At 36.3% G+C, this 15,675-nt stretch overlaps 1 protein-coding gene across 3 annotated transcripts in view; it reads left to right on the plus strand.

Moving 5' to 3' along the window:
- Nucleotides 1-15,675, plus strand: part of adgrb3 (adhesion G protein-coupled receptor B3) — a 179,555-nt gene that overhangs the window by 99,976 nt on the left and 63,904 nt on the right. For all 3 annotated transcript variants that reach the window (XM_088609774.1, XM_088609775.1, XM_088609777.1), the window contains 3 exons: nt 1,390-1,498; nt 13,293-13,439; nt 13,533-13,608. In XM_088609774.1, the coding sequence (XP_088465900.1) occupies nt 1,390-1,498; nt 13,293-13,439; nt 13,533-13,608 (332 nt within the window). The remainder of the gene's footprint in view (nt 1-1,389; nt 1,499-13,292; nt 13,440-13,532; nt 13,609-15,675) is intronic.

A 15,675-nucleotide genomic window follows, 5' to 3' on the forward strand; every position in this document is an offset into this window, starting at 1 on the left:
AACAAAAGTTCAGCTTGTTCCTTATATTTTGTATCAATATTTGTCTGCTATTTTGTCCAGCAACCAAATCATGTCACATTCTTGGCTGCTAATGACCTCATGTCTCAGTCTGTTAGCAGACTGAAACAGTGCATAGAGGTCAAAACATTAATTCTAGAAATAATAACATACATTTCTTATTGGGGTGGAAGAGGGGGACTGTCTCGCAATAAAACAAAGTGCATCATTTTCAAAAATGGCTGCGTGCAAGTGGAGAAACGGGAACTCTACATATCACGTGATGCAGCACCTTCGCAAGGACAAAAGAACAGACTGGAACAGGTGTAGGCAAACCTGGTCCTGGAGCATTAGAGTCCAAAAAGTCTTAAATGGCACCTTTAAATCAGCTGATTGTTAAGGCTTGAAAGAACTTGGGAGCTTTGATCAATTTAGTAAGTGGTTCCGTTATGTCAGAAATGGTCACAAGAGATCCTTTAGAGCTACGGAGTGTTGTTATACTGAACTTAAAAAACTTGAAGCTGCAAAAAATCTATATTTTTATAGCAAGTGAATTTACATAGATTTGGTTAGGTAGATAGGCAATTGTATTATGCTGATTAACAGCTAGCATCTACAAGCTTTATCAACAGGGGTCTAGTGTAAAGGTCACAGGATAGTAGCATGAATGGCCATCTCTGGAAACAATACAAGCTCTACATGTACATCTGCAGCATAGGCTTTGACTTGATTACAGATGCTGTCTTGTGGAACTGTTTACTGGTCTCTGGGCCCTAAATGCCACATTATCCTAGCTCATCTCACAGAGGGGCCCAAGTCTGGCAAGCAGGACTGCAATGGCATAACTGTTACACGTAAAACCATCATGAGGACATGCATTGTCTTGCTGAAATGTCACATGATCCCATAGGAAGTGCAGCAAGTGAGATTTATGGTGTCCCAGTTTATGCCCTACTATTGACAGACTGTGTTTGACTGTAAGAGAGAGTCTTTATTATCCCCAGGGGGAGCAAGTTGTTTTACAGCAGCAGTGTTGGTGTACAGACAGAAGAAAAAAATACAAAGTTGGAGTTGGAGTTTTACCTACAGTATACAGGCAGAGCCTCTTTGGAGTATTTAGCATCCATTAGTGCATCTACTATCTTATCTTCTGCAAACTTTGTGATTCACTCAAAATAGTTTTAGAGGTTTCTATATTTCAATGTGCTATACTTAGAGGAAACAAATATCACTTTCACATGAATTAGTTGTAGAGTTTAGTTTTGGATGCCATGGTAAAATGTGCCATTTTTAAACTTCCAAAGCCACTGTTAAAGTAGAAGGTTTACTCTTCATTTTTTGCCAAAATTCTCTGCTCTTGAAGTTCATCACTCCATGTTTTGTTCCACACAGATCTACCCTGTGTCTGTTGAGCTAATGCAGGTGATTGAAGACTTCATACACATTGTGGGCCTGGGAATGAAGGACTTCCACAACTCCTACCTGATGACTGGAAACCTGGGTATGTAGAACAAGAGATTTTTTTTTGCTGCTTTTGCTGAACTCTAAATCATTAATTCAGACATATAAGCATTAGGTCCTGCTCTAATGTCCCGTGTCAATTACCTGACGTTAATTAATTCGGAATTAATGTGCATAATGTCCAGGAAGTAATTTGCATAAATCAATAACATTAATTAAGCTTCATATTAAAATGTGCTAGATTGTTACAGAAATACTTTCATAAAATATTATACAATTTATCAGCTACTTATGAGTGTATAGAAGAAATGGAGTCTTTGTAAATGGTACGTAATGTATGACCAAGATTTCTCAAATGTAAAATACATTTAATAGTTTGATTACTATTAAACAAGATGAACTGAACAAGATGCCATGTGTAATTGGTACAGTAGTTCAAACAAAGATAAGCTTCACCTTCTTCAACACTATAGCATGTTTTTAAATAATCAAAAAGAGAATTACACTGTGCTGTGGATTCTTTGGATAATGTAAGTAAAAAACTGATTAAAAACTAAACTAAAATGCACTGAAAAAAACTGTGAACTTTTTACATGTAAAGCTGGTACCAGTTTTTGTTTCCCAACAAAACATGGTAATTGTGGTAATTATTGCCCTTTTCCAAGAGATGACCAAGAGATTTAAAGTTCTGAGGTCTTTATTCAGAAGGATTCTAAGAGGAAAAAAATTTTTAAATTTGTTTTAAGAACCGCTGAAAAAAAACACTGTCAGTGAGTTCAGTTAAGCCAGAACACAGATGAAGTATGATACTGTTACTTATATGTGATTTTAGTTGGTAAATACTGTATTTTAAAAGGTATACTGTATCTTAAAATGGAGAGACATAATAAAATATAATCTATAAATGTACTTCTAGCAGGTCACTTACTAAAATTGCTAAAGATATTAAGAACTGCAGTTAAGGAAAATCTAATGAAAATCTGTATAGTGTCCAGAACAGTATAATTCTCTGAAGACTGCCCTCAGTAATATGTCTTCTGATTTACAGTGCAGTACGCAGCACACTGATCAAAGCTGGACATTGTTGTGCGGGAATTCACATTATTTTCCTGACATTTCTGAAATGTGCAAATATGACTGAAACCTTGGATAAAATTTTAGAGTTCAATATTTTTGATTGTTTAATAAGTTACAATGTTGATAAGGTAAGCAAAGTTTAATAAGTTTTGAATAATAAATTCCTGACCCCTTGCGAGCTGGTCCAGAATTAATTTTTGTAGTGGAGTGTTATCTGCTGCGTTGTTTGGTGATATGTCATCAAAATCTAAACAGGAATATTGAAATTGAAGACAAAAATCTATCCTTCAATAGACGTCTTCTAGTCACATTGGCAGAGCATTTCTCTACATAGCTATATACTGTACATCTACCATTTTTTCCCTTCCTCTTTCAAGTCAAGCATTTTGACAAACACAAACCCTCATTGGCTACATCTGTCGAGAAGATGCCTTTGGGTATCACCTTCCTTAGACCATTCTCACTTTGTTTTGCTGTTTCAGCACTTAAGTTTTAACATTGTCCTGCTTTCATTTTATTAGATAAGATGTGCTGTAGTTTATTTCATAGTTTAATAAAGATACTGTAAAACAGTTACTATTGATTGCAAGAGAACTATTTTTCCCTATAATGTCTCATCTCCAAGACTCATAAAGAATCTGCCACAATCAACAAAAAAGGAAGTCATCATAATGATTTTGTTTCCATGAAAACAAGAAAGGCAGAAAGCATTAAGCTTTCCTCCCTTTCTAACCAAGAACATTTTGACACAAAGAATCCTTTGTCACTCTTACCGCCTGCTTGTCCTTGCTCAAGGGTTCTAATCAGAACACTATTAAGATCAAACACTTCTAATTAAAAACAGAAAATGCAGCATTGAATTTTCTGCAGACTTTTTTCTTATTCAAATCTGTTTCATCTCTGCTTTTTTCTCACGTTACAGAAAAGTGCACTTGAAACTAGGCACTAAATATTAATAACTTGTGCATTTGTTTTATTAACGTCGGCAGCTGAAAAGGCAACAGTGAAAACAACAGGGACAAACAAGTCAGAATGCCATGAAAGCAATGTTCTGTGTTGATGTTTATTTTTTGTTTTGATTTGTAATGTTAACAAAGCTGTGCACGTTACATATTATCCACATAAATCAAGCTGTGGAAATGTAAACTTTAATTGAAGAAAAATATATGGCAGTGTAGGTTCTTTAGGTTCTAAATAAGATGTACTGTATTCCCATATACAGTATATAGATACTCCACACCAGTTTTGTCAGAGAAATCCTCTTTACTCCTTAAAAAAGGTGGTATTAAATACGAGTCAGAACAAATCTGCAGCTTTTAGCTGTGCTGTTAAATATTTCTGTACACATACTGTATGTGAAGGACTAAATTTGGATTTTTAATGTTAGAAAATAAATGGACTGTTTGCATTGTCAGTATTAGTCTATGAAATGTAATTAAAGAATCACACATTTTAATTTGATGGGTGGAACATTTCAACATTTGCTTTGTAGCTTTCACAGTATTTTTTCTGCAAAGTTAACAAGTTACCATAATATTAAAAAGCAAGATGAAGTGAAAATTATTTCTGACAGATCATCATTAATATGAAGCTGTCTCAACAGTGTGATGCATCAATATAGTTTTTTCCCTTGCCCTTCTAGCTAGAGGCTTTTCACATTTCTGCCTTTGTGATGGATGAGCAGAATCCCGTACCCACCAGAAGTGGGGTTACTGCTGTTTATCATCTTTATTTTCTACTTATTCCAAACATTTCATTAAAATTTCAGGAGGTAAAATTACATTGTATTTTACATTGTATGAAAGTGTATGCTGTGTGGGAGAAATGTGAAAACATTAAAATAAAAAATAAATTAAACACAAGAAACTGTCAGAAACAAAAAACATCTTTAGCCCTACCTATATGAAGTGCAGAAATAGTTATAGCTACAGTATATGATATCAAGAACTGATTAGCTTCGTTGGAATGTACAGTAAACTATGTACCCTGCTGATTAGAGTCGGTACTGTGATTGTCTTTGAGCAACACAGTGGGTCATCAGCCCAGAGCTTCTCCTGGTTTCTAAGCATGAAGTGATCACAGTGATTCCTCCCAGCGATGGTGAGTCCCATGTACACAGCTGGGTAGACTGGAGCAATTGGAGTGACCTTACTCAAGCTACATCAACAGGGACCTGAACACACAGCCCACCAGGTGTAAATTCAGATGTTTGGCCACTATGCTGCACAGACCCCAGGGTGTTCAGTAAGAAGAGGATTGACTCCTGTAGTATTGTGCACCCGTGAAGCGTAGGGGCGTGACGATATTGGCAGACTAAACAGGGGGCAGGTAATAAACTAAAATACTAAAGGGTCGGAGCGCACTCAAGAGGAGGCATGATGATCATGACATGTACTGTACAGGTAAAAAATAGGACAATGGAACTGTATTCAGTTTTAATTAACAAAGAAGAGTTTATTAAATCAACTACCAAAAACTTTTTTTTCTTCAGTAATTCTCCTAACAGAAAACTTGACGAATATTTGAGAAACAAATTTAATTTACTGAATTGTACTGAAAGACAGCATTTATAGAAAGTTTTTCCTCACTCAGAATCAAAGCCCCATAATCTGTTGTTGTAATCTGCTCATCTGCAGCTCTGCTCACTGCTGGCAGCCAAGTAATCTGAAAACATTAGGCAATTGTCTAATGGACAATCCCTGTGGGATTTAGTGACAAAAATGCCATCTTGAACTACAATTGCAAATTGAATACTCTTGCAATATCCTTATCAGAAAAATGATTTTCTTTCTTCTTGTATAACCAATATATGTTTGAAATCTTAAGTATAAAGTTCAGTGTACTGTATGTGCCTTTGTCTGTCTTCATGCATTTGAAAATCGCTCAACAGATTTGGCACACAGGTACAGATGGGTAGGAGGAGGGTGTCAGAAGTTACATTTTCCATTACATTCTTGGCTTTTATTTTCAAAGGTGCAGAACATTTATACTATAAAATAATACAAAGTTATACTCCAAAAGAAAGGTGTTTCCAAATCATATTTAGATTTTTTTGTTATGAACATTGACTAATATTTACTGCAGCATATGCACATTATGGTACGTACTGTACATTTTTCATATTAATGGTCATACTGTCCATTGTTATTTTTCAAACAAACTGTACCACATTTCGTGAATAGATGCAAGATTTTATTTGTTACTTCCAAGGATGGCTGCAGTATTGTTATTATTACACTGTATTAACTTGAAAGCTCATGATACATCATTTTTAAAACATATACTGCATTTTTCATATCCTGAATATTAACCAGGCAGCCATGCTTGCATATGGCAATAATTCCATTTCTGACATCATTTACAGATTAATGGCCTAACCATTAAATATCTGGTACCTTCTCTGCACCAAATGTAGCACACAGGTGCAGCATTAACACAAAAAGATGTGTTTTTTTAACTAAAACTCTCACATTAACAGTTATACATTTTTAGAACTCACAGAATCTGCAGTAAATTCTGAAAACAGATGCAGGTTGTTTTGTCCATTTTCTTTCATGAACATTGCTGGATACCTCAATTATTTTCCTTATAGAACTAATATGCTTTCATCTGATAACACTGATCACAGATTATTCTGTCTTTATTATGAATGCTAAGTAATGACCCCTGAAAATTCAGTTATGCCAACATAACTGACCTGACTGCCAAAGAAACGTAAACACTTCAATTCCCATTTTAATATTTTCACGTGAATAGATTAACCTCTATGCAATAACAGTTTTTTGCCGAAAAAAACCTTTTACTTCCGTTTGAAAAGTGGAAAGCAACTGTTGGACTAAGATGTTGAAGCATAATTGAGTGAATTACGGCACTTTCCAGACATAGTAACAAATATCCTGCTGTCGCTACTGCACTGCCCTCAGTGGGGTACTTCAGTAAAACTGCCAGCCACTCTTTCCCTTCTCAGTGCATTAACCTTTCACTCAAACAATAATGCTAATAACTGTTCTAACAATAACTGGAGCAGAGCAGCTTATCTAAGATGAATGCACAATACGATATAAAAATACATACTTGCATGTAAAGGACTGAAGGGAACAAAAATAATATGTCTAAAAGCAAATCTGTTCCTGGAAGATGCAGCTAATTGTCAGGTGCAAGCTTTATTCAACCACTAATTTAAAATCAAAATCCACTTATGTTATTTTTTAAAACCACATTACAGCATACATTTCTCATTATAAGCTTCAAGACAGATTTTGGTTAATGGCATACCAAGTCTGTCAATGTATTTCAGCAAGCAGAGCATTATTCTTTAGGCTTATTTACAGAACTTCCATGTCATAACTTTGAGTATGGCTCTATGAGCTGGCTTCTGTTTACATTGCTGCAGCTTCTATGTGTCAGTGTTGTTCACCTCTTTGAATGTTTAACATTATTCATACCTAAATGATTACCCATATTAGCTGCATCTGATACAATAGATGGATATTCATACAAAAAATATTTTTAAAGAAATTCTATCAGCAAAATTGCAAGGACAATTTAGGCTGGTGGTGGTCATTAAAAGTCCAGGTGTGTTTCTTGACAAGAGTAGAGGTGTTTCTCTAATTGACCCTGACCAATTTTTTTTTTTTACCAATAATCATCACTCTGTTCTCCTCTGCATTGACAGCTGGTGTGTGGTGAGTGTACTGGTACATCATGCAGGTGGGGCTGCACACTGGTGGTGGTGGAGGAAATCCCTATTAACTGTAAAGTGCTTTTAGGAAAGTATCCAGGAAAGCACAATATAAGTGTAAGGAATAATCATCATCATCATAATAATAATAAAATATGCAACCTTAACAATGAAAACATCACTTTTCAATGAATTCTGGGTCAGGGTTTTTTAACATTAATGTAATTCCTGGTAGGCCCTTATACATTCAGATTTTCATTTGAAAAGCACATTTTGTTCACATTGTAGGAGATTTTAATGGCCAACTGCTGCCGTGGTATCAGACCCACTATGACTGTAGAGTCAGAAGGTACTTAGGAATGAGGGGGTGGGAAAAAAATGCTGCATTGAACACATTTTTACACATTTCCTGACAGCCTGTGGACAGTGGGTTTGTTGGAATTAATTGCTTAAACTAGGAATCTAGTTTTTTTTCTTGTATTTCTCTGTGTGGGATGCTGGTAATGTTCTGAAATTATTTTCATTCTGTTATTGAAGAGGCAAGCTATGAACAATTCCAAATATGACACAGCTTCATGACTCATTGCATAGTTAGTCATTGCAGAAAGCATATAGACAGCTTAATGTTTTTTGTGTGGTTTTTCCCTTTAAGGATTCAGTAAAAGGTATTGCTTCTGCTACTCCCCTCTTAATAGAGACGTTCAGTTATTCATGAAAGAAAAAATCAAAACAGATGAAACTGATAAATTTAGGCCTATCAGGATGCTGTCAATAGGTCTTTGTTGGAAAAGGAGAGCACTCCTGCAATTCCTTGATTTTTAGTGTTCCGATGTGAAAAAAAAACTGTTATTTTTTAAAGGTCACCAGTGCTGTGATTGCGAAAAGTGACTCATATTTCTGTGAGTATTTCATTCCTTGGGCTATCAAGCTCTCTTTATGAGTAAGTTTATCATTTTACTTCTTCTCGCAGGTTGGGTTGATATAATAAGCCAAAGAAACTATTTGTTTCACTTTTTTAATTTTAATAATTTTAGGGATACTCCCTGGAATAGGCTCTGGCACCCCAGTGACCCTGTATTTTTTTAAATGGTAAAACATCTAACTTTAGGGACCGTCTAATGTTTTAGTTCTGTGTACCTACTGTACTGTGTGTTCGAAGAGGTTTTGCATCAGTACAGTATTTTACATAAAGAACAAGATCGTTAATTACTGTCAACGTATTTTTTTGGGATTTCCAGCCTTTCCAGACTGATAGTGAGTCTCAGGTGGTAACATGATAATAGTGCTTGATCTATGCAAACTGTTTCTGCATTTAATTGCTTTTACCTAATCCACTAATTTTTGGTTTTGTTCTATTTGTTTGTATTGGTTCAACATATCAGTATCTATAATTCAATTTTCTAACCTCTTTATCCAATACTGTGGGAGAATCCTACCCCATACTGCAAAGCAACAGGCATGAGACAGGATACATCCTGGACAGGACGCCAGTTCATCACAGGGCGCACACATGCAACACTAACATGTGATATCTCAATGTAATGTTTTGATTTTGTTAAAAAAGGTCCCATGCAGGGAGTAAAACATCAGGTACTGGCTTCACTGCAAAAAGTCTCCAGCCATTTTTGTTTGTAATAGAATTGTGTTGCTTTGTTATGCAGGGAATATAGACAGGTAAACCACTATAAACCAAACAAAGAAACTACTTATTGCAACAGGGTTCTTTAGTTGTAGGTACTGTATTCTAATCTACTTGCTTCTTTTCATCCTGTTCATCCACGCCTTGCAATATACTGCTCCAAAGCTAACTTTCCTATTGTTATTCCTGAAACATTGCTCTCTGACAGCATTCAGTGACCTTCCCCTTAAAAACCTCCATTATTTGATCTGTGCTTCTGCTCATTGGAAATTAAGTTAGCTCTCTCTTGAATCCTTAGTCTTAATACATTTTAGCTTTCCAGATATCTAAACACCAGTGAAGGCGCTACCACACCTTTTGGTGATTTTTGAAGATTTAATTCCAAATACAGATTGCTTTCTGAAAAACTCCAATCTAGAAAAGACTGAAAAACAATGTGAGAAAGTCCTGGCAAAATTAAAGATAACCCATTTATTTTTTATAATCATATTTCCCAATAATGATTGCTTTTTAGCTTTTTACCACTAGCAATAAATACAGCTCATTTACCTACAGTCACCCTGAAAGACACTCATTTTTCAGATGCACCCCCTGCAGTTTGGTACAATATGCCTGCATCTAATGCTTTTGCAACCATGTGTCAGTGAACATCTGGTGCTTTGAACCTCCCTCTACATAGTAAAAGCATCCTGTATCTTTATAATATTCAGACTTCAATACGATCCCCTGCAAAACATTCCCTGGGTTGAAAATGAATGCTATTGTGGCATTACTGGAGACAATATTTTTATTTTTTATTTACAATAAATTGAAAATTATTTTTGTTATAACCAGTTCTGTTTTTCACACCTTGACTTACAGCCACAAACCCCTCATCCACACGCAAGGGAGAGTGAGGAGATGTAAGCAGGCTTCTCTGGTCTTACTTTGCATCTCTTAACCCAGCTCTGTACCAAAGGGTCAATGACAAGTGAAGTAGGAGCAAATACTGTACCCCTCGGGCAGTAACACGTGCCTGTAATCCTGGCGCCTCCAGAGGGGTTACTGTGTTTCTGAGAGCTTTGGTTACACTTAGCCAATTGTGTGCCACAGTTGAGGGAATTCTGATCACAGTCGTCTAATAACATGACCCAGGCTCGAACCCATGGCCACAGTGCTCAACCTGTATCCAGGGAAGCAAACTAACTGGTTTAACCACTTAGGAAGATGCAGAATAGGGACAATATCATATTAAAATGAACCCTAAGAGCTTCGCTTTCAACATAAGGAGCACTGGGAAATGAAAATACTTGTTATGGGAAAATGAAGACATACAGTAGCAGTTGTACACTGATATTTTTTGCCTAGGAGTGAGAGTGATTGAATGAATCACTCCGAGTTCGACAGTTTTCTCTTCCACACAGGCAGTTTATAGTCTGCAAAACTCCAAACACCGGCCTGCAGACAACTCATAAATTCTGTGCTGTTAGGAGAAGCTTGTATGAATCCCATTAAACCCAGGGCAATCCAAACTGTCAGCTCAGTGGCCTGCGCTGCTTAGTGGTCTCAGAGGGCGGTAGTGAAGATCATCAGCTCTGCAGCCAGTGCTCTTTTCAGACTTCTCTTCCATGTTTTCCAGCAAGCAATTTTCTCCATAAATATACCGTAATAGTTTTTGAAAGGATGCTTCTAACCTGTACCGAAACATTTTTTTAAATGCAGTGCAAGTATAATTTAAAAGAAAACATTACATGGGGTAGTTAAAATAAACTTTAAATTTAGGCAATGATGTTATGTTCTTTAAATGCTTCATATGAGGCATTTTGAAATAAGTATGGGTGACATGGCGTGTTTATATGGGATACATCTTAGAAGGTGAACTGTAGCACATGTATCCATCATGTTACAGTGACATAGTGTAGTATGAAAGAGATCATCAGAGACATTCAGGCGTTACAATATACAGTTCGTACTGTACATTATAAGAAAGTCACATTGAAGAGAATCTTCGAATTTTTGTTGACAACAATTGAAGATAAAATGTACTGTTCATAAGAAGGTAATGTGAATTGTTGTAGTAAATGATATTTACCAGTTCAGTCTGAATCGCTCATTCACTCAGGACTTCATTTATGTAATTTGCCTCTCTCATTACATCCATAGAAGGCAACAGTTTTTATTACAAAGCACAGGTCTCTCAGGATTAACAAAATGGCTTCATGTTATAGTTGAAAATAGAATTATCCATAGCATTGTTTCTGTATAAGGAAAGAATTAAGTGAAAGTGTAGAATGCACAATACACGGAATATTCTTTTCTTTAATCTGTAAAGCGACAGGGATTACCATTAGCATTTGTTTCTGCCACCAAGAGAGCTTTGTTTAAATACACAGACCAAAGCAAGCATTATATGGATTCTTCTACAAGCGTGTATTGTGCAATTGTTAAATAAGACCACGACCTAGGATTTATCAGAGAAGCTCAAGGCTGTCATTGCATTGATGTGCTGTACAGACTGAAGCACCTTTTACGCATGTACACGTTATGTTTGCTCATGTGCTCTAACAGGTACCTCTAACAACCATTTGTCATTTGCCATTGGCAGTAGGTGGTGCTCTTACCTCTAGACCAGACTTTCCAATTCAATGCCCCCATTCAGATGGCCTGAGTAAATTCCATTCTGGGTTTGTACAATCTGGCTTCTCTAAATTTTCCCAGTAATTCATTTCATGAAGCAAATGTATTAATGTATCATTTTTGCGTGGAACAGTATGTATTCAATCCTATGTGTAGATTGCTTTGAGATTCTTTACGTCGGAAACATATATACAGTTGCTAGGATTTCTTCTTATTATTGTAAGGAGATGTGACAGGGTGTAGTGGGAGGAGCCGCGACGAGCACGGGTAAAAAGTCAACTCCCCGGGTAGGGGGACTGAACCACCGGTGTGCAGTTAGCAGGGAGCAAAAAGGCAAAAAGAAAGAGTACCGTTGTACTGCGTTACCTTCAGTCTGGTGAACAGGGTGCGTAAGGTAAAAACAAAACAAGAACTTATTGCGTAACATAAATGCGTGTGTACGCCTTCCCAGGTGAAAGTGCGTGAGGGGACTGGATACGCCCCCGCGTACTGCCGCAGAGGGCTAAGGAAAAGAGATTGCAAACTGCTACATCTTCTAAGCATGTAATACAACCTCTCTATGTCAGGTTAGGCCAGTACCCTCATGAAAATGAGTTCTACTTCTGAGCCTGTTTGTAACAACATTTCAAATAAACATTATGTTTGTGTTACATGATTAATAAGGCAAAAAAACGTATTGCTTTTCTAAAGTTTTGCGGAATATAATATACAGCATAATGTAAGTTCTGTGGACATTTACATTTTTAAACAAATTGGATAGAGGTACTAAAAACAGTATATAAGGCTTCCTTTTCCAGAAAATTAATTCCAGAGCACCTACAATATCCTTATTTTATGTAGAGAGAAACAGCGATTTTAATAGCGTTTCTGAGTGAGATTCTGCCACATTCCTCTCTCCATTTGACAAAGTTTGTAATACTGGAGGGACAATGTGTCGGTGCATGAATATATTGTGAATGCGTAAAAGTTAGGGTCTCTGTGTCTGAATTTAGGTGTTGACCTGGTTGTGACAAAGGGACCTCTTCCGTTAAAGGAAGGGAAGTGTCAGGAGGAGAAATAAAGCAGAGATAGTCAGGTGGAAGACTGCAACATGTACTGTAGGGAAAGTGCTGTATTCCTCCGTGCTGCAGGTTTACACTGAAACCATCTGCTAACACCTGTGGTACTTTTTTTCAGTGCCGCAGGCACTATGTGAAGCAGTAGCTCCCACTATCTTGGCATAGAGAACATAAATATTTTTGTTTCTCTCTTATGTATCGGTTGTGGAGAAGAGTAGTGTTTGTGCTTCGGACCATATTATATCTTTCTTTCTACCCGCCCACCGATCACAAAATACAATTCCAGCACTTGACGGGCACTGTCTGTTTTCCTGTAACGCACAGGGTTTGAGATTTGGCAGTGTGGTTAGTGTTGATCTGGACAGCCTTTGCCAGAGTCTTAAAGGTGCCAGCATCAGAAATACCCCTGTTGATGTAAATCTCTTCAATGAACTTGTATACGGGATACTCTGTGTGATACACAATCCCAGTGATTATTGATGAGCATGTAGGTTTGTTCGCAGTGATGTCAGATGTTTTAATCAATGTTTATTATGCAACGTGCTGGTTGTAAATATCCTGGTTGTGCACCTCAGTTTGTGACAGAGCTAATTCATTACCTATACAGTAGATAACTAATTAATCAAGTGTATTTTTCAGTGGTAATTATGGGTTAAAGTTGTGTATCCTAAATTTTGTTTTCCTTTATTATGCTTGAGAACAAATAAGCATGTAGATTTGATACATCACATTTTCTAATCACTGTGTCCTCTTGTTTTCCCAGTGGCGAGCATACAGAAGCTTCCAGCAGTGTCAGTTTTGACAGACATTAACTTCCCAATGAAAGGCAGGAAGGGTATGGTTGACTGGGCAAGGAACTCTGAAGACAAGGTTGTTATTCCAAAAGGGATCTTCATTCCACAGTCTGAAGGTAACATGAAATTACTTTCCTGGACACATTGAAAATACTTCTCATGCAGTGCAGTTATCTCACCCAGTCTTACTGTTTTTTTTCTTTTTGCAGAACTCGATGGATCAACAGTGTTTATTCTTGGAACTGTACTTTACAAAAACCTAGGTCTTATTCTGCCATCCCCAAGGTAAGGCATTTAAGATACAGCAGAATGTTAAAGTATTCAAATATACTTCATCACATATGACAAAGGGTGGCAATACAAAAATCATTACTTCTGACAAAATGCAAGGAGGATTTTTATAGAAGTGTGAGTTATCCTAAAATAAAAAAAAATATTCTAAAGTCTTGTTGAAGCTGCACATTACATTAAAATTATGGCAATTCCTGCTTATAGTGTCAATTATGACATGAATAGATAAAGAGGTTACACCATCCTGCTGTTTTTTTTGTCCTGCTGAATTTCAACAGACACAGCGATAGCACTGATACTGGTATATTTTTATATTATATTACTTTATAACATAGTAGTTTTTGGTCTGATTTATGTCTTAAAGCTAAAATGTTGCTCTGAAATTTTAGTAAATGTTGTTAGACTTAAAGATAATTATTTTTGTTGTTGAGGGTGAATGATTAATGGTTCATGTAATTTGCTCAGAGAAACAGGTTGCTAGATTTAAATTAGGGAAAAAGCACAGAGCATCATTTAAGTTCAGAGAAAAAAAAACCTTGATTTAAAAGAAATTAATCTAAAATCAAATGTTGTACATTTTGCACAATATGCATTAAATGCTTATTTTTATTAGACCTACTATTACAGCTTTAACAGAATTATTTTTTTCAGTGATGATGACAAGTGTTCATATCTGTATATGATATCTAGTTGCTAATTTGTTAAAAACACCTATTCATTGCTAGACTTACTGGCTAGGCATTTGTAGTAGATGCAGGAATATAGCGATAGTGTAATGGCTGTCTTCCTGAAATGGAAAATGAAAATTCTCTAGGGAAGCGTGCAATGTTTTGAGGACAAGCCAACTGTCTGGCCTAATCCTCATGGCTGGACTGTCAATCCAGTTTTCCCGCCCTGTGGCACCAGCTTGTGAAGGTGTTAACTCAGAAAGGGCACCCTGTGCTGTTTCAATATTAACACATTCCTGTAGAAACCCAGAGGGATCACATTGACATTCTGAAAATAATTCTAACTTCAAGATATTCCAGGAGTGTCAGGAAATACAGAACATGTTTTGTGAAATTAAGAAAATAGTTTCCTTCCTAAAGTGAAATGTAAGAGAATAAAAGGATGTTGAGATTTCAGGATTACAAAGAAGCATTCGGTATATACTGTACAGTAGTAATGGCACCTTGCTTTTCTGTTACTTTGTTAAAGGCTTATCTTGGTCTTATCTATTCAAAACTCTCCTGTCTTATCTTTGTACATCCAAAGCAAAGGAAGGATATGCTTCCAAGGAAGCACAAAGCATGGTAGAAGCAATATTATGACCTGGGTATACTTGGTAGTCTCTGTGGAACAATTTTACTCAGTCTACATTATTCTAGACCATGATTAAGATCACTTAATCTGTCCTTTTAAGGCAATCCCCTTTGAACTTTTTTTCTTAATAGTGCATTATAAACATTAAGTGTAACGTTCCTGGATTTAAATTCTTCACCCTTTGCTGAATACCACAGCATTGCTTTTTTTATTCCTTTTCAAAATTCCCTTGACAAGCATATAGAAAAATCTACAGAAACACCTAAATCCATTTTATGTGTAGCTTTCTGCAATTCAGAATAACTAATATGATATGTTTAGTGCATGTTGTAACTACCAGTGTGGATCATTTTGCACTTATCAATGTTAAATATCATGTTCCTTATGTCAGCCCAATTCATTATGTTGTCTAAGTCTTCTTGCATTTCCTTAGCCACTCCTATTTTATGTCTTGTCTATTTTTATCTACTTTGCTAAGTATGTCAGAATCTAGTCTATTATCAATGCCCTATTATCTTGTTAACTATATATTCCCTCTTTTTAATAGTTCTTTTACTGTTCTAGCATTGGTGAAAATGCATTAGTTTTGTTTCTGATGCATTATTCTTTTCTGTCTCTCTTGGCAATTCCAATGTATTTTTCTACTCTGCCTGCAGCTCAGTATACTCTTCTATTCAACTGTGCCCTTTTACACAGTCTGCAGAGCGTTCGCTTCCTTTAAATGTTTCTCTCAGTATGTCGATTAAACAATTTAAGCCA

Source organism: Lepisosteus platostomus, chromosome 17 (genome assembly GCF_059453375.1).
Source record: "Lepisosteus platostomus isolate fLepPlt1 chromosome 17, fLepPlt1.hap1, whole genome shotgun sequence".
In the NCBI taxonomy this organism is placed as follows: Eukaryota; Metazoa; Chordata; class Actinopteri; order Semionotiformes; family Lepisosteidae; genus Lepisosteus; species Lepisosteus platostomus.